This window comes from Eleutherodactylus coqui, chromosome 9 (genome assembly GCF_035609145.1).
Source record: "Eleutherodactylus coqui strain aEleCoq1 chromosome 9, aEleCoq1.hap1, whole genome shotgun sequence".
NCBI classification, from domain to species: Eukaryota; Metazoa; Chordata; class Amphibia; order Anura; family Eleutherodactylidae; genus Eleutherodactylus; species Eleutherodactylus coqui.
This window is the reverse complement of record NC_089845.1, coordinates 8189812-8208213: the sequence shown is the minus strand read 5'-3', so window position 1 is coordinate 8208213 and position 18402 is coordinate 8189812. Positions and strand designations below refer to the sequence as shown.

The following is an 18402-nucleotide window of genomic DNA, read 5'->3' as shown; positions in this document are numbered from 1 at the left end:
GTAAATGGACTTCCAGGGATCCGTTCACATTAGCATGTAAATTCTGCGTGTAAAGTTGGCAACGCGCTCCATTTCTCGGCATACCGTGCACGTGAATGGGTGTGTATGTAAACACTGTCCATACGCAGTACATTGCGCAGGGGCGGCGATTCATATACAGCCGCTATGAAACAGAACGGGGAATTAAAAAGGAGATAAAGGACAAAGTCAGACTGTGCATGGCCACGTCCAAAGGACACACGGTCACGGGAGTGCGCTCACTGCCATACATGGTCTCTGCCGGCTCACACAGACCGGTAGAACACTGCGGGACTGCCGCAACACTTTACAGATACTGTTGGATGAGATACATCAAAGGCTGCGACCAGCAGTCCAACTAATCACAGCCTTTCCAGCCGCGTCTGATTCTATCCTTTAAGTGCATTGGCCAATAAAGGTGAAGTAAATAAAATCATTTAAGCGTTTGCCCAGGTGACAGGATACTGGGTCTTTAAACGGTATTCCAGTCTATTAGAACTGATGACCCATCCAAAGGTTAGGTCATCTGTGGTTGGTGGAGTCCGCTGATCATCCGGCCTGCTTCAGTGCTGCATTCCCATTGATTTCAATAGGAGGGAATCCGGTGCTGCCCACGCTTCCTGTGACCACTGCTGGAGGTGTGCAGCAGGCCGGACAAGCAACTGATGGACAAAAGGATCCCCGTCCATCTACTACTGAGGACCTACCCAGGGAGTTGGGTCATCAGTACAAACAAATAGACCAGAACCCCCCTTTAAATATATCCATCCAGGAATTTACACTATAAGCATCATTGTGAACGAAGGAAAAGTCATGATGATTAAAAGTCCTAAAAGCACAATAATTATAAGACTCTATGAGCCGATACAGATAGAAATAAAGGGTACGTATAAAGTCTACTCCAATACTAGAAGCACCACTATTTACAGGCCTTTTACAAAAATGTCTAAAGGTGCGAAATAATAGCTTACAAGAGGGGAGCAAAAGTCCTGGAGAACAGACAGCACGGAAAGACAACAAGGTAGTAAGTAGTGATGGACGGGCAATGGTGTATGCTGGCGCCTGATTACGGCTACATCACCCCCTTACTGATGGAACCATTTCAGGCCCTCCTGACCAACAATGTGTCAGGCGGTTTTCATTGCTGCATTCCTGCATACCTTTTTAATCTTTCTGTAGCCCCAGCCGTATGAGGGGTTCTTGGCGGGACAAGTATTTTTTAATGACATCACTTTGGGACACATTATGTATTCTATAGCTTTTATTAATTTTTGAAAGGATTTTAAAATAAATTCCCAAATTTTGGGGGATTTTTATGGTGTTAAGTTTGTGCAGTTTTTTTTACGTTTTGCCATATTTTTTTTTTACACTAAAACAGGGATTTTTTGGGACATGAAAAAATAATATAAAGCGTTAAACTAAAGAGAAATTGAATGCTCATTCATCTTGACGGCTCCTTGTACAGGGCAGCCATTTTTTTTGCCATTTTAGTTTTTTCCTCCCGACTCTTTTATTTAGCCATCTACGTAGATGTCTGGGGGCTTGTGGCGTTTTGCGGGACGTGGTGTGTTTTTAAGTGGCTGTATGTAATCTATATATGTAAAATTGAATGTATGCGTGTGTGTCTGTCTGCGTGCGTTTGTCTGTCTGTTTGTCCTTTATGCGCTACTACACCATTCATCCGATTGCCATGAAACTTTGGGAAGTTGTTGAGTACACTCCTGGGAGGATTATAGGCATAGTACATCTATCCTATGATAAATGGCACGCGTACAAACGTCGTCGACAGTTACGCCCCGCCCACGTAAATCGTTCGATTTCCATCATTGCCACTAATTTTCTCACTTCCCGATGTTGTAGAAACATGAAATTTGGCACGAGCATTGATTATGTAATAAGTAGGAAAAGCTAATGGGTCCCAACTCGATTATTCAATTCTAGCGCAAAAGAATCAGCGTCCAAATTTTACGTACGGAATCCAATTTTCTCACTTCGCGATGTCATAGAAACTTGAAATTTGGCACGAGCATTGACTATGTCATAAATAGGAAAAGCTAATGGGTCCCAACTCGATTATTCAATTCTAAGCGCAAAATAATTAGCGTCCAAATTTTACATACGGAATCTAAATTTCTCACTTCCCGATGTCATAGAAACATGAAATTTGGCACGAGCATTGATTATGTCATAAATAGGAAAAGTTAATAGGTCCCAACTCAATTGTTCAATTCTAAGCGCAAAAGAATTGGCGTCCAAATTTTACGTACGGAATCTAATTTTCCCACTTCCCGATGTCATAGAAACTTGAAATTTGGCACGAGCATTGGTTATGTTATAAATAGGAAAAGTTAATAGGTCCCAACTCGATTATTCAATTCTAAGCGCCAAAGAATTAGCATCCAATTTTACGTACGGAATCTAATTCTCTCACTTCCCAATATCATAGAAACGTGAAATTTGGCACGAGCACTGATTATGTCATAAATAGGAAAAGTTAATGGGTCCCAACTCGATTATTCAATCCTAAGCGCCAAAGAATTAGCGTCCGAATTTTACGTACGGAATCTAATTCTCTCACTTCCCAATGTAATTTGGCATGAGCATTGATTATATCATAAATAGGAAAAGTTAATGGGTCCAACTCGATTATTCAATTCTAAGCGCAAAAGAATTAGCGTCCAAATTTTACGCACAAAATCTGATTTTCTTACTTCCCGATGTCATAGAAACTTGAAATTTGGCACGAGCATTGATTATGTCATAAATAGGAAAAGTTAATAGGTCCCAACTCGATTATTCAATTCTAAGCGGAAAAGAATTAGCGTCCATATTTTACGTACGGAATCTAATTTTCTCGCTTCCCGATGTCATAGAAACTTGAAATTTGGCACGAGCATTGATTATGTCATAAATAGGAAAAGAAAATAGGTCCCCACTCGATTATTCAATTCTAAGCGGAAAAGAATTAGCGTCCATATTTTACGTACAGAATCTAATTCTCTCACTTCCCAATGTAATAGAAACTTGAAATTTGGCACGAGCATTGATTATATCATAAATAGGAAAAGTTAATGGGTCCAACTCGATTATTCAATTCTAAGCGCCAAAGAATTAGCGTCCAAATTTTACGTACGGAATCCAATTTTCTCACTTCCCAATATCATAGAAAATTGAAATTTGGCAGGAGCATTGATTATGTCATAAATAGGAAAAGCTAATGGGTCCTAACTCGATTATTCAATTCTATGCGCAAAAGAATTAGCGTACAAATTTTACGTACGGAATCTAATTCTCTCACTTCCCGATGTAATTTGGCACGAACATTGATTATGTCATAAATAGGAAAAGTTAATGGGTCCCAACTCGATTATTCAATTCTAAGCGCAAAAGAATTAGCATCCAAATTTTACGTACGGAATGTAATTCTCTCACTTTCTAATGTCATAGAAACTTGAAATTTGGCACGAGCATTGATTATGTCATAAATAGGAAAAGTTAAAGGGTCCCAACTCGATTATTCAATTCTAAGCACAAAAGAATTAGCGTCAAAATTTTACGAACGGAATCTAATTCTCTCACTTCCCGATGTAATTTGGCACGAACATTGATTATGTCATAAATGGGAAAAGTGAATGGGTCCCAACTCGATTATTTAATTCGAAGCGCCGAAGAATTAGCGTCCAAATTTTACATACCGAATCTAATTCTCTCACTTCCCAGTGTCATAGAAACATGAAATTTGGCACGAGCATTGATTATGTCATAAATAGGAAAGGTAATAGGTCCCACCTCCATTATTCAATTCTAAGTGCAAAAGAATTAGCGTCCAAATTTTACGTACGGAATCTAATTCTCTCAGTTCCCGATGTAATTTGGCACGAACATTGATTATGTCATAAATAGGAAAAGCTAATGGGTCCCAACTCGATTATTCAATTCGAGTGCAAAAGAATCAGCGTCCAAATTTTACATACGGAATCTAATTTTCTCACTTTCCGGTGTCATAGAAACTGGAAATTTGGCACGAGCATTGATTATGTCATAAATAGGAAAAGTTAATAGGTCCCAACTCGATTATTCAATTCTAAGCGCAAAAGAATTAGCGTCCAAATTTTACGTACGGAATCTATTTCTCTCACTTCCCAATATCATAGAAACGTGAAATTTGGCACGAGCACTGATTATATCATAAATAGGAAAAGTTAATGGGTCCCAACTCGATTATTCAATCCTAAGCGCCAAAGAATTAGCGTCTAAATTTTACGTACGGAATCTAATTCTCTCACTTCCCAATGTAATTTGGCATGAGCATTGATTATATCATAAATAGGAAAAGTTAATGGGTCCAACTCGATTATTCAATTCTAAGCGCAAAAGAATTAGCGTCCAAATTTTACGCACGAAATCTGATTTTCTTACTTCCCGATGTCATAGAAACTTGAAATTTGGCATGAGCACTGATTATGTCATAAATAGGAAAAGTTAATGGGTCCCAACTCCATTATTCAATTCTAAGTGCAAAAGAATTAGCGTCCAGATTTTACGTACGGAATCTAATTCTCTTACTTCCCAATGTAATAGAAAATTGAAATTTGGCACGAGCATTGATTATGTCATAAATAGCAAAAGCTAATGGGTCCCAACTCAATTATTCAATTCTAAGAGCAAAAGAATTAGCGTCCAAATTTTACGTACGGAATCTAATTCTCTCACTTCCCAATATCACAGAAACTTGAAATTTGGCACGAGCATTGATTATGTCATAAAAAGGAAAAGTTAATGGGTCTCAACTCAATTATTCAATTCTAAGCGGAAAAGAATTAGCGTCCATATTTTACGTACAGAATCTAATTCTCTCACTTCCCAATGTAATAGAACCTTGAAATATGGCACGAGCATTGATTATGTCATAAATAGGAAAAGTTAATGGGTCCCACCTCCATTATTCAATTCTAAGTGCAAAAGAATTAGCGTCCAAATTTTACGTACGGAATCTAATTTTCTCACTTCCCAATGTCATAGAAACTTGAAATTTGGCACGAGAATTCAATATGTCATAAATAGGAAAAGCTAATGGGTCCCAACTCGATTATTCAATTCCAAGCGCCAAAGAATTAGCGTCCAAATTTTACGTACAGAATCTAATTCACTTCCTGATGTCATCTACACTACCGTTCAAAAGTTTGGGGTCACCCAAACAATTTTGTGTTTTCCATGAAAAGTCACACTTATTCACCACCATGCACTGTGAAATGAATAGAAAATAGAGTCAAGACATTGACAAGGTTAGAAATAATGATTTGTATTTGAAATAACATTGTTTTTACATCAAACTTTGCTTTCGTCAAAGAATCCTCCTTTTGCAGCAATTACAGCATTGCACACCTTTGACATTCTAGCTGTTAATTTGTTGAGGTAAGCTTGAGAAATTGCACCCCACGCTTCTAGAAGCATCTCCCACAAGTTGGATTGGTTGGATGGGCACTTCTGGCGTACCATACGGTCAAGCTGCTCCCACAACAGCTCAATGGGGTTCAGATCTGGTGACTGCGCTGGCCACTCCATAGAATACCAGCTGCCTGCTTCTGCTGTAAATAGTTCTTGCACAATTTGGAGGTGTGTTTAGGGTCATTGTCCTGTTGTAGGATGCAATTGGTTCCAATCAAGCGCTGTCCACTGGGTATGGCATGGCGTTGCAAAATGGAGGGATAGCCTTCCTTATTCAGAATCCCTTTCACCCTGTACAAATCTCCCACCTTACCAGCACCAAAGCAACCCCAGACCATCACATTACCTCCACCATGCTTAACAGATGGCGTCAGGCATTCTTCCAGCATCTTTTCATTTGTTCTGCGTCTCACAAACGTTCTTCTTTGTGATCCAAACACCTCAAACTTGGATTCATCCGTCCACAACACTTTTTTCCAGTCTTCCTCTGTCCAATGTCTGTGTTCTTTTGCCCATCTTAATCTTTTTCTTTTATTGGCCAGTCTCAGATATGGCTTTTTCTTTGCCACTCTGCCCTGAAGCCCAAAATCCCGCAGCCGCCTCTTCACTGTAAATGTTGACACTGGTGTTTTGCGGGTACTATTTAATGAAGATGCCAGTTGGGTACCTGTGAGGCGTCTGTTTCTCAAACTAGAGACTCTAATGTGCTTATCTTCTTGCTTAGTTGTGCAACGCGGCCTCCCACTTCTTTTTCTACTCTGGTTAGAGCCTGTTTGTGCTGTCCTCTGAAGGGAGTAGTACACACCGTTGTAGGAAATCTTCAATTTCTTAGCAATTTCTCGCATGGAATAGCCTTCATTTCTAAGAACAAGAATAGACTGTCGAGTTTCAGATGAAAGTTCTCTTTTTCTGGCCATTTTGAGCGTTTAATTGACCCCACAAATGTGATGCTCCAGAAACTCAATCTGCTCACAGGAAGGTCAGTTGTGTAGCTTCTGTAACGAGCTAGACTGTTTTCAGATGTGTGAACATGATTGCACAAGGGTTTTCTAATCATCAATTAGCCTTCTGAGCCAATGAGCAAACACATTGTACCATTAGAACACTGGAGTGATAGTTGCTGGAAATGGGCCTCTATACACCTTTGTAGATTTTGCACAAAAAACCAGACATTTGCAGCTAGAATAGTCATTTACCACATTAGCAATGTATAGAGTGCATTTGTTTAAAGTTAGGACTAGTTTAAAGTTATCTTCATTGAAAAGTACAGTGCTTTTCCTTCAAAAATAAGGACATTTCAATGTGACCCCAAACTTTTGAACGGTAGTGTATATGTACATAACACAGGAGCCACCATTCACAATAGGTGAGCAGCTGCGACCACCTACACCCCTCCCAGCACAATGACTCCTGCAGGTCATAGAGCATGCCTAGAACAGTCTCTATAGAAGTCAGTGGGCCCCTCCTATCCGTTGTGTGACCAGCCCATGAGGCTGCTGTAAAGCAGATCTCCGAAAGCTCTAAATGCTGTTACATGTACCCCCAGCGTCACGTACAGACAGAATAAAACATTCTACAAATCAGAAAATAAAAACAAATAAGAAAAATGGAAAAATGTGCCACAATCTGGTTCTAAAAACTATTTTTGGGGATATAGTCCCTTTAAGTCCTGCATGGCAGTCCTACCAGCCTTTACTAGGTGCTGGGCTGCCGTGTAACCCTGCGATCATGTTGTGGGGAGCTAGGCAGATAAGGACCTCCTTTAGCTCGCTCACCCCTATATGTGACTGCATGAAAAAATAGGCAACGCGACTCATCTTATGTGCATTTGCGCACCACAAGAGCTCATTGAAATCAATGGAGTTGCATAAATATGCACAACATATGCAGAAAACCTGCATATTCGCTGTGTATCTATGTACAAAAACGATGTGCTTTTTTTGTGTGTGGGGACAAATACGCGCCTTAGAAGGCAAAATATATATGCAAAAGCATATTTAAATCGCACCAATTGCATCCTGCAATACCAAGCCTGTCCACTGCAGTGGGAACAGAGCTGTCTGCTTTCTGCAGAAATCAGCTCCACTGTATGAGCCCACGACCCAGCAAACAAGTAATCAGAGAGCGGACAGACCCCGGGCAATCTATTTGATACTAGGCCATTAGTAGTTTGGACAACCCTTTAACTACCCCCGTCTACAGGACACGGCTGCTGTAAACAAGGGACACGGCTCCCTTTCTGATGTCCAGGTGGGCATTGGAATCAGACCCCCGCTGATCAAGTATGGACAGACTACCCGCAGCCCCTGCAATGCTCCAGTCATGTTGGAGAGTCCCTCCACATTAGTCTCGGTGCGCTAGAGGAAAACTTACATTAGCTCTGAAACTGTGCTGAGAGCCATCCAGGAGGCGGACATTGCAAACCACTTCTGACCTGTTTTTTTCCTTTGGAAGTTCTGTTGCTCGAATGTTGTTTATCTTTCCACCCAAAGCTCGCAGCCGGGAGTTCATAGCGGACGGCTCCTGCAAAACACACAGGCATCACTGCTACACACCGCCCTCCTAGAGACAGCTCAGAATCACTGAAAATACATGGCAAAGCTTATCTCTGGCCATCAGGCTGCGGACAGCAGTCACCCCTCCAGTGGCACTGGCCCCAAGATACAATGCTGGCATCCGGGAGTCACTGTAAGGGGACACCAGGCTGCGCAGACCAGGCCACGGACGCTCCGGATCTGTAGGAAGATCCAGCCAATCAGCTTGTCACTGGTAGACCGCTGCATGCCCTAAATAGCCGTGTACTGTAGTACTGCTTTTCTACAGTAAGGGCAGTATTACAGGTTCTCTACTCCTGAGCCAGAATAAGGTCTGTAGAGCAGTGTGAGGAGCTTGTCCCCAACACAAAGGGACTTACCGCCTCCAGCAGCTCCGACTTGTATAAGGAAGAACTTGCAGTCCTCTCTAACCTTTCACATTGTCATGGCTTAGAGATCAGTTTCAGCATGCAATCGATTCAACATAACATGGTCCCGCTGGGACCGCTGCATTTCTACATATGGAGTAAAACAATTCTACATTCATATTAACGGGATTCTCCCATGACAAAATATAGCTTATAGTTAAACCCAGCCCATAGCTGCATTTACACTTATTACAATCCCCATATGTTCCAGGGCCAATGTCAGAATAGAGCCACCTGCTGTTTCTACTATAGTAACTGTTCCACCTGGATGCGGGATCCCTGGGTGGCGAGCGGCGGCTGCTTCTCTGACATCAGAAGAGATAGTAAGACGACGTTGTGAGCACCTTGGAGCATTTACTGAGGTGGACTGGACACTGCAAGGCTCTTCAACAGAACCAGCAAGTGGCGCTATTCTCATAATAGTCCTGGAATATCTAGAGACAAAACATTATTTTATTAAGCAGAAACAAAACTTTCTTGTAATTACGGCTTAGATTTAACTATAAGCAATATTTTTCATGTGACAAACCCTTTAAAGAACATTCCAGAGAACTCTTGGAATGGTTGGTAGGCCTTCTGGTGCCGCTCTACACTGCGGCCAAAATAGGAGGATCTAACCCTTTCCAATCCAATTTGTATCCTGGTTTTCCTAGGGGGCTTACTCTTTTTCTGCTGTTATACAACAGCGCTATCTGCTGGCTAAAGCCAGTACTGCATGAGGTGACACGTTGGATAGGCTCCGACAGCAGAGAGGCTGGCAATATTGAGTAAGAGAACCCCGACTGATATCTTCCAACATCGGAGCTGTACAGCCTTAAATCATAATGTCCTCAGAGGTCAGACAGTGGATTGGAAAGGGTTAACTTGACTCACTTGGACATCCCGATTTGTCTGAGAAATCAGCTCGTATTGATTGTACCTTCATGCAGTAGATGCTTGGAAGAGGTCACACCTCAGTCGTACCTCTACACATTAATGCTGTCATGCTCTCTTATCAATAGCTCAGCATCTTTTCCAATATTTGAGAGCACACAAAAATTTCAATAGTGGCCACTCACTACCCCAGAGACACCCCCCCCCCCCCCCCCCCATAAAGTGGAGCATGTGTGACCACCTGGGAACAATTACTGAGGTGGACACAAGACAGCAGGGGGCTCGAATCTAATATTCCCCCTGGAATAGCTGGGCCATACATATTTGTTTAAATAAATGTAAATACAAAAATTGATTAGAAGTCCTGCCTTGCTTCATCTGGCCTCCATCTTTTCATGGGCCAACCCCTTTAACTGCTGACTAAGGCCTTTGATACACAAGTTTCCTCATCAACATTTCTTATTTACATAAGGACTGTTAAATGCTACTCTCTTTTCCCATATTTGTAGCACAGGTTGGGCCTTATGGTCCCTGGACAGGGCAAAGAGAAACTGAATTTTATGGGTTTGTAGAGAAAAAGGAGCAAAACTGCATGAAATTAAAAATTCTTCATTTGTTCCAAATTTTTTTATTCATTGTAATAAATTTAAAAACTAAATTTATACAAAAAAATGAATCTTCCTGCATTCTTATATCTAACGACCCCAAATGTGGGAACATTAACCTTTTACATATGCATCCGGATCAGCCCATTACACCCCAATGTTACTTAAGAGGAAGACATAAACACCAATGAGGTAGAAGCCGACGTTCCTCTTTTGTAAGGCCAGTTTTACGTGAACTTTCTGTGCGTGCACAATCTGTGTGAGCAATACACGGTGATAGGCCCATTGATTTCAATGCGTTCGTTCACATGTGCGGATTTTGCGTGAGGATTTTGGCCGCAGAAAATAAAAAACGGAACACGCTCTCTCTCTCTGAGTATTTGCGCACCCTAGGTCCATATAGAAGTCAATGGAAGGGTGTGCAAATGTGTGCGCGATACTGCGTAACTGCACTGCATCTGACACTAACTAGCCATATCAATGAGTGCGAGATCAGCTTAGAGACGCCTTCACCTCACTGACTGGGACAGAGTCCGCAGAAATAAGACATTTGACAAGCATCTTAAATACTGGCTGTGAGCAGTTCGTGCTTTACAGTAATACAACGGTTACAAATAACAGAAAACCAACGTGGCAAATGAAGATATAAAATAGGCAATTAACAAAAAGAAACCATTTAACTACTAAAGCAAGGCGGACGAGAAGAAGTACTAAAACCCATAAAAAGGATAAAATAAATGATGTAAAAATCTAATAAAAGTAGCAAATGTTGAGACGGAGACACATTGCCAAAGAGAAAACTAACCCCAAACTGTTCTGTTAGTAAATAATAAAAAGATTTAAACTCTAGGTTCTGGACCTTTAAAAAGTAACAAGGGAAAAATTGTAAAGGAAGGCGACGAGAAACCGAATCTGTTCAATAGTTATTTTGCCAGTGCATTCACTAAAGAGAATGAAATGCCGGGTAAAATACAAAATGATAAAGTAAACTCTCCATTAACTGTCACCAGTCTAACCCAGGAGTACGGGCAGAGCCGCTATAAAAAATAATTAAGAGACTAAATCGCCAGGTCCCGATGACATACACATCCAGGTCCTAAGGGAATTATGTAATGTGATAGACCATTGCTTTATATTTAATGATTCCATTGTGACAAGGATAGCATAGAGAAGAGATCAGGCAACCTGAACAAGAAGAAAAGATGTATGGACTATTGGGTCCTTAATAGGAGAGAGTTCTCTGTGCCCAACTGACCATTTCAACATCCAAGGTGGCCGTATAGACAATCAATACAGAAATGGTTAAAAAGCTGGGTATAAGGCGCACTCTGGGAACATGTGACTACACAACTGCTCAACTTCTCTGGCCAGCACTTTTGCTTGTTTTACAACCATAATGTCAGGATTTAGAAGCAGACTTCTCCAGGAAAATGCGGAAACATCCCCCAGGGCAAAACGTCAGAAGTCTGCTGTTTGCTCTTGATGTGTTTACCCAGTCAATACTGAGGAGGGGGCATGATGGCCTCGAAACGTGCGCATGTGCTGGTTATGTAATAAACAGAGGAGTTAAGCAATACTACTATTACATACTCATATATGTCCCCAGGTTGCACCTTATACCCAGTTTTTAATAGTTTTTGGTATCCATTGTCTACAATGATGGGATCTATTCCACTGGATTGGCACATAGCAAATGTTGTGCAGATGGTCAAAAAAACTAACTCAAACTACAGGCCGGTCAGTCCAAGTTCTATTGTAGGTGAAATATTTGAGGGATCATGCGCATCTAGGAGGATGCTAGAAAAGTGGTCAGTAAAAAAAAAAAAAGAAAACCATCCATCTTGGATATAACTTTTTTAAATGTGAGGTTAATTTTCTTTATGACTTGTTTGACAACCAAAAGGAGAAAGATAAAAATGGTGCAGCAGGGCCACACAGAAATCACAACGGATAACAACATTAACCAGCTATAAGCTAGACCACACATTCTAGACCTGAAGTGAACCAGCCTTGGACAAGTCCATCCAATGTGGAACATAGTACCTGGGTTGACAACCCCTTAAAAATGAGGAGTAATATGGTACATGATGCACTCTCCATGCTGCACCAGATACCGCCTCATGAGAGGTGCTACTGATTGAGCATTTGGAAACCACAAGTTATATTTTGGAGCTCCTTTGAGAGAAAAAAAAATTCCTTCCCAACTCCATAATGGCAGTCAGAATACATAGTAACATAGTATGTAAGGCCGGATGAAGACAGTGTCCATCTAGTCCAGCCTGTTATCCTCCTGTGTTGTTGATCTAGAGGAAGGCAAAAAAACCCAAGAGGCAGAAGCCAATTAGCCCTTTCGGGGAAAAAATTCCTTCCCGACTCCCTAATGGCAATCAGACTAATCCCTGGTCCAACCCCTAAGGCCTCATGTCCACGGGGAAAATCAGGCCCGCTACGGATTCTCCATGGAGAATCCGTAGCGGGTCCCTCCTGCCCCGCGGACATGAGCGCCGGCCGGCGGATGCACTCAAGAAGATCCGGCCGTGAGAAAGAGAAGAGGTGCCCGATCCGCTGCAGGTAAGTTATTCTTATTTTAGGTCTCCCGCGGATCCGGACGGCTTCCATAGGCTTCAATAGAACCCCGCGGGAGACCCGCACGAAAATGGAGCATGGCTCGTTTTTTTCATGCTCCCTTTTTTTTTTAATTCCCTTTTATTGACCATCTGCGGGTATTTATCTACCCGTGGGTGGTCAATGCATCCCTATGGGGTGCGGATCCACGTGCGGGAGAAGAGTTGAAATCCGCTGCAGATTTTAATTCTTCTTTTCCCCGTGGACATGAGGCCTAATAGTTCCCACCTGTCTGTATACCCGGATGAACAATTAACCTAAGATTTATATCCTGTAATATCTTTCCCCTCTGGAAAGACATCAAGTCCCCTTTTAAACTCCTCTATGGATCCTGCCATCACCACGTCCTCAGGCAGAGAGTTCCACAGTCTCACTGCTCTTACAGTAAAGAACCCCCTTCTGTGTTGGTGATGAAACCTGCTTTCTTCTAGACGTAGTGGATGCCCTCTTGTTCCCATCGCAGTCCTGGGTATAAACAGATCATGGGAGAGATCCTTGTATCGTCCCCTCATGGATTTATGCATAGTTATTTGGTCACCCCTTAGCCGTCTTTATTCCGGGGTGAATAATCCCAGTTTTGGTGCCTCTCTGGGTATTCCAGTCCCGTCATTCCATGTATTAGTTTAGTTGCCCTTCTTTGAACACCCTCAAGCACTGTAACATCCTTCCTGAGCGCTGGTGTCACACCCAATATTTAAGCAAGTTGGAGAGAACAGAAAAGCTCCAACTTTTTTTTACGTCATTTCATAAATAAAGTTTAGTTGTTTCGTTCTCAAACAGCGATTTACAGATCAGCTTTTTCATCTTTTTTCCTTTCTATTGGAAAAAAAATAATTGGAATGAACTCCACAGGATGAGGATTTTATCTCCAGGGGTTTCTCACTGTCAAAAACGTTGGAAAACGCTGTTCTAAATGAAAAAATAATCTGCATCATTCCTTGGTATGCCTACGGGCAGAAAACCCCCAGCCGTGCGGTACAGGAGCCAGGCTATCCGCATCAGACTGAGTGACTCTATATCAGACATACATAAGAGGAGCCATCACCCAACGTCCCTCAGCTCAGACATCTCCTGGGGGAACGAAGGATTGGATAGGCCTGGACTCCATGGAGGACTGGGAAAACTTGTGGTGTCCACAGTGAATGTAGGGACCACATGTTTCTGGTGAATGCCAATGGATTGCCAATCTGCTATATGCCAGGGTGCTGGCAGCATTACTTTAAATTGTGTAAGAAACTATGTGCTGCCCTTTTCTGCAATGAGGGATACAGTAAAGAAACGTATACCACACAGTAGCAATGGCGACCCCTATTGCGGCCCCAGAAGCAATAGCGACCCCTATTGCGGTCCAAGTAGCAATGGCGACCCCTATTGCGGTCCCAGTAGCAATGGCAACCCCTATTGCAGCCTCGATAGAAATGGCGACCTCCTATTGCGGCCCTAGTAACAATGGCGACCCCTATTGCGCCCCAGTAGCAATGGCGACCCCTATTGCGGCCCCAGTAGCAATGGCGACCCCTATTGCGCCCCAGTAGCAATGGCGACCCCTATTGCGGCCCCAGTAGCAATGGCGACCTCTATTGCGGCCCCAGTAGCAATGGCGACCCCTATTGCGGCCCCAGTAGCAATGGCGACCCCTATTGCGGCCCCAGCGGTGGAATGCACTTTTTACTTCTTCCTTTATGGGTTTCCTAGTACATCATCCGGTCCGTTAAATGGGGCAGTTAAATAAAATAAGGCCTCAGACGACTGTCGATAGAAAAAAGAAAAAAAAAAAAAGTTAGCAGCCTTAAATGGTAACAATGAAACACCCAAACTGAAACCTAAATTAGCCAAGACCCCAATGCTTTCCAGGGATCAGTCATGTGCGTTATGCTGCCCCCATCAGCAGTCTGTCACTTATGTGGCAAAATGCAGTTTTTTCCTCACTTTCTGCCTTATGCAGGAGCGCCGGGGAAGAGTCCCAACAGCCACTAACTCCGCCCACCTGTCGTCAGTGTAAAGCTAGAAACCAGCCAATCAACAGTGAGAGACACGGCATGCCAGACACAGATCTCTGGCATGGAGGTACATGCCGCCTGTGCCAACCCCATGCACCATCTTGGTGTGGATGAGAATGTAGTACGTGCCAAGAGCATGCTGCACTTTTGTTCACACAGGTAACGTGCGCTAAAGAAACAATAGGCTATTGGCAGCGACAACACGCCGGTGTTAGAGCGGACTGACCTCCCGGGTCCCAGTCACTCGCTTCTGTGTAAACCCTTAAGCAGAAACACACCTGATATTACCCAATAAAAGACAGAACCACGAAATCAGCGTCCGGCACTACTCAAAGGACGTGAAGGTCTCTCTTTAATCCCTTCCCTCCCCATGACATAAGGGTACGTCATGGGAGCGGAGTACTTCTCGCAAAATGACGTACCCTTACATCATAGGGATAGCGCGAGATCATAGCAGATGTCACGCTATCCCGCAGCGGGAGCCGACTGTCAGTCATAGCCGGCCTCCCGCTGCAACAGCAGGGGTGCATCGGAGATGCGCCCCCTGCTGTTAACCCCTTCCCTGCTGCGATCTACGTAGAAGTGAAGTTGCGGGCTCTCGCGATATAATCGCAGAGAGCCCGGCTGGTTGCTATGGCAACAGGACGCCACATACTGGCGTCCTGTATTGCCATAGCCTGTGATCACTGTATAAGCGGTAAGGCATGGCAGGACAGAAGTCCTGCCATGCCTTATCACAGCGATCATCAGTGCTATACTGTAAGTGCCCTAGAGGGACATAGATGGTGTAAAAGAAAAAATTATAAAAATGTACAAATAAGAAAAAAGTAAAAAAAAAAAAGTAAAAAAAACCCTTTGTTGTACTTTTTGTTATAATAGAATAATAAAAAATTTTTAAATCCCACATATTTGGTATTGTCGCGTCCGTAATGATGCATCCAATACGTTGCACATGCTTTTGAATCTGCACGGAAAAAACTGTTTAAAAAAACGCTAAAAAACTAATTGCTAATTTTTAGCGTTTTGCCTCCCTAAAAACGCAATAAAAGTGATCAAAAAAGCCATATGTACCCCAAAATGGTACTAATAAAAGCTACAGATACGTCTGCTGGAAGCAAGCACATTGTTGCGGCACCCACAAGGCGACAACCATTCCTTCACCTGGTGACTGAACTGGGGGGCGCCGTTCCCTGTACTTCTCTAGAGTAACAATCCATTTGAAGGACCTGAGGGAAATCGTTCTGGAGGGCAGGTTCACAGGTAGCACAACATCTGCATCAAAGACTTCCCAGTGAACAAGTTAGGCCCCCGACCGGTCAGATCTGCAGGAGGTCCAGCCGGCATGTCAACAGCAAACACGGCAGCATTAGTGAAGCCCCCCGACTGGCTGGTAGCAGAGTACCACCTGCCCTGCTCCGGCCGAGGCCCGGACCCTGGTTTACATGGGAGGAATCACTTTATCTGAATTCATTTTCATTCTTCTTCGTTTTTTAACACTTTTCGATGACATTTTGGGAGCTTCCGAGCCAATTACTAATGTTCCATGTAGTTATGCTTCAACAAACAAAATATTCTAGGTACACTGGTCGATCAATTGATATTGTGTATCTAGGGGCCACAGAAGCGAACGCACCTCTTCAAGAGAAATGAGCAGTAGTATTTACCAAAAAATGTTTGTCTGATGTTCGGGAGCCACAAATATGGCAACACCTTCAATGTGTAGAAGCACAAGCAGGACATTTCAATTAGCAGATGCAGTTTGATTCCCTGGTATTCCACCACCAAATGGGGACTGTTCAGAGGATGCGAGATGTCATATTACAGCATCCGGACCCATCCCCATCACACAAGCTGATGGTTACCGAGCCTCAGCAAGAAGCAGGAACAAGAGCAGCCCGTTCTAGAGGAGGCTGTAGAACTGGGCGCCCGGTACACAGCGCATTCGGAAAGTCTCTAGACCTTTATTTTAATTTGTAATATTGAGGCCTTGTCCAAATTTAAATCAAGTTTTGCCCCCTCATTCTGCACTCAGTACCCCATATGGAAAAAGTGACACAGAACGGGAGAAATCTTTGTACGTTTTTTAAAAATTAAAAACTTTTTGCATTGGGACAATTCGTCACGTCCTTGGGTATAAAACTTGGAATGTAGTTCTCCCATTTCTTTTGATCGTCCTTCAGATGTTTCTACAACGTGAATGAAGTCACCTGCGCTAAATTCAGCTGACTGGATAGAATGTTAAATGACACAACTTCTCTATAAGGTCTCACCGCTCACAATGCATATCAGAGCCAAAACCAAGCCATGAGGAGGACAGAACTGCCTGTAGAGCTCAGAACCAGGATTGTGTGGAGGCTCAGATTTGGAGAAGCTACAAAACATCTCTGCAGCCCTGAAAGTTCCCAAGACACCAGCGGTCCCCATAATACCTACATGTAAGAGGTTTGGAACAACCAGAGAGGTGACCAAGAACTCCATCACTCTGGCTGAGCTCCAAAGATCCTCTATGCAGATGGAAGAAACTTCCAGAAGGTCGACCATCACAGCAGCTTCCAGCAATCTCGTCTTTATGCGGAGCAGATTGAAAAAAAGCCCCCTCAGTAAGACACATAGAGGCCACCGCGCGAGTTACCAAAAACACTCTAAAAGCTCTCAGGCTGCGAGAAACAAGATTATCTGCTCTGATGACACCAAGATGGAACTTCTTGGCCTCTCAGGGTTATACCTGAAGGAAACCAGGCACCGCTCATCACCGGCCCAATACCATCCCTACAGTGAAGTCTGGTGGTGGAGCATCATGCTGGGGGAGGGAAGACAGGTCAAGGTGGATGAAATCAGGCACCGCTCATCACCTGCCCAGTACCATCCCTACAGTGACACCTGGTCGTGGCGGCATCACGCTGGAGGAGGGGAGACCGGTCAGGGTGGATGGAAACAAGGCGCCGCTCATCACCTGCCCAATACCATCCATACAGTAAAGTCTGCTGGTGGAGGATCATGCTGGGGGAGGGGGGACCAGTCAGGGGGAATGGAAATCAGGCACCGCTCATCTCCTGCCCAATACCATCCCTACAGTGACACCTGGTGGTGGCGGCATCATGCTGGGGGAGGGGAGACCAGTCAGGGAGGGTGGAAACAAGGCGCCACTCATCAACGGCCCAATACCACCCCTACAGTAAAGTCTGGTGGTGGGGTATTATGCTGGGGGAGGGGAGACCGGTCAGGGGGGATGGAAAGCTGAATGGAGCAAAGTACAGAGATATTCTCAATGAAATCTTATTCAGAACACAACAGAGCCTAGATTGGGTGAACGCTCACCTTCCAACAAGACAATGACTCTAAGCACAAAGCCAAGACAACAAAAGAGTGGCTTAGAGATGATTCTGGAATGCCCTTGAGTGGCCCAGCCAGAGCCCTGACTTCAAGCCAATTGAATATATCTGGAGAGACCTGAATATGGCATCCACAGACAGCCCTCATCCAAGCTGACAGAGGGCCAAAGATCCAAGTGTGTAAAACCTGTGGCATTATACTCAAGAAGACAGAAGGCTGAAATTACTGTCAAAGGTGCTTCAACTAAGTGCAGGCGTGAGTAGTAATGCCAGCGCAAAATGTGTTTTGTTACTTTTTTAATAGATTTCTACCATTCTGTTTTCACTTCACCATTGGGGGGATAGAGAGCAGAATGACGGGGAACACATGAATTTTTTGTTTGTTTAATTTGCACGAGGCGACAATATAGCTGTGCAAACTAGATAAGTAAAATGGTCTGAAGACGTCTTGGATGATATAGATTTCGCTCAATGGACACCATGTTGGAGAAAGCCATTCCAATCCACACGCTGCCCCACATCCAGCCGGTAACGGCATC

At 43.5% G+C, this 18402-nt stretch overlaps 1 protein-coding gene across 4 annotated transcripts in view; it reads right to left on the bottom strand.

Annotated features, from left to right (window-relative positions):
- PTPN3 (protein tyrosine phosphatase non-receptor type 3) overlaps positions 1-18402 on the bottom strand; it is a 318436-nt gene that overhangs the window by 249161 nt on the left and 50873 nt on the right. For 2 of the 4 annotated variants that reach the window (XM_066579095.1, XM_066579096.1), the window contains one exon: positions 7840-7989. In XM_066579095.1, coding sequence (XP_066435192.1) covers positions 7840-7977 — 138 coding nt within the window. In that variant the 5' untranslated portion in view covers positions 7978-7989. The remainder of the gene's footprint in view (positions 1-7839; positions 7990-18402) is intronic. The other 2 variants (XM_066579097.1, XM_066579099.1) reach the window with 1 other exon arrangement.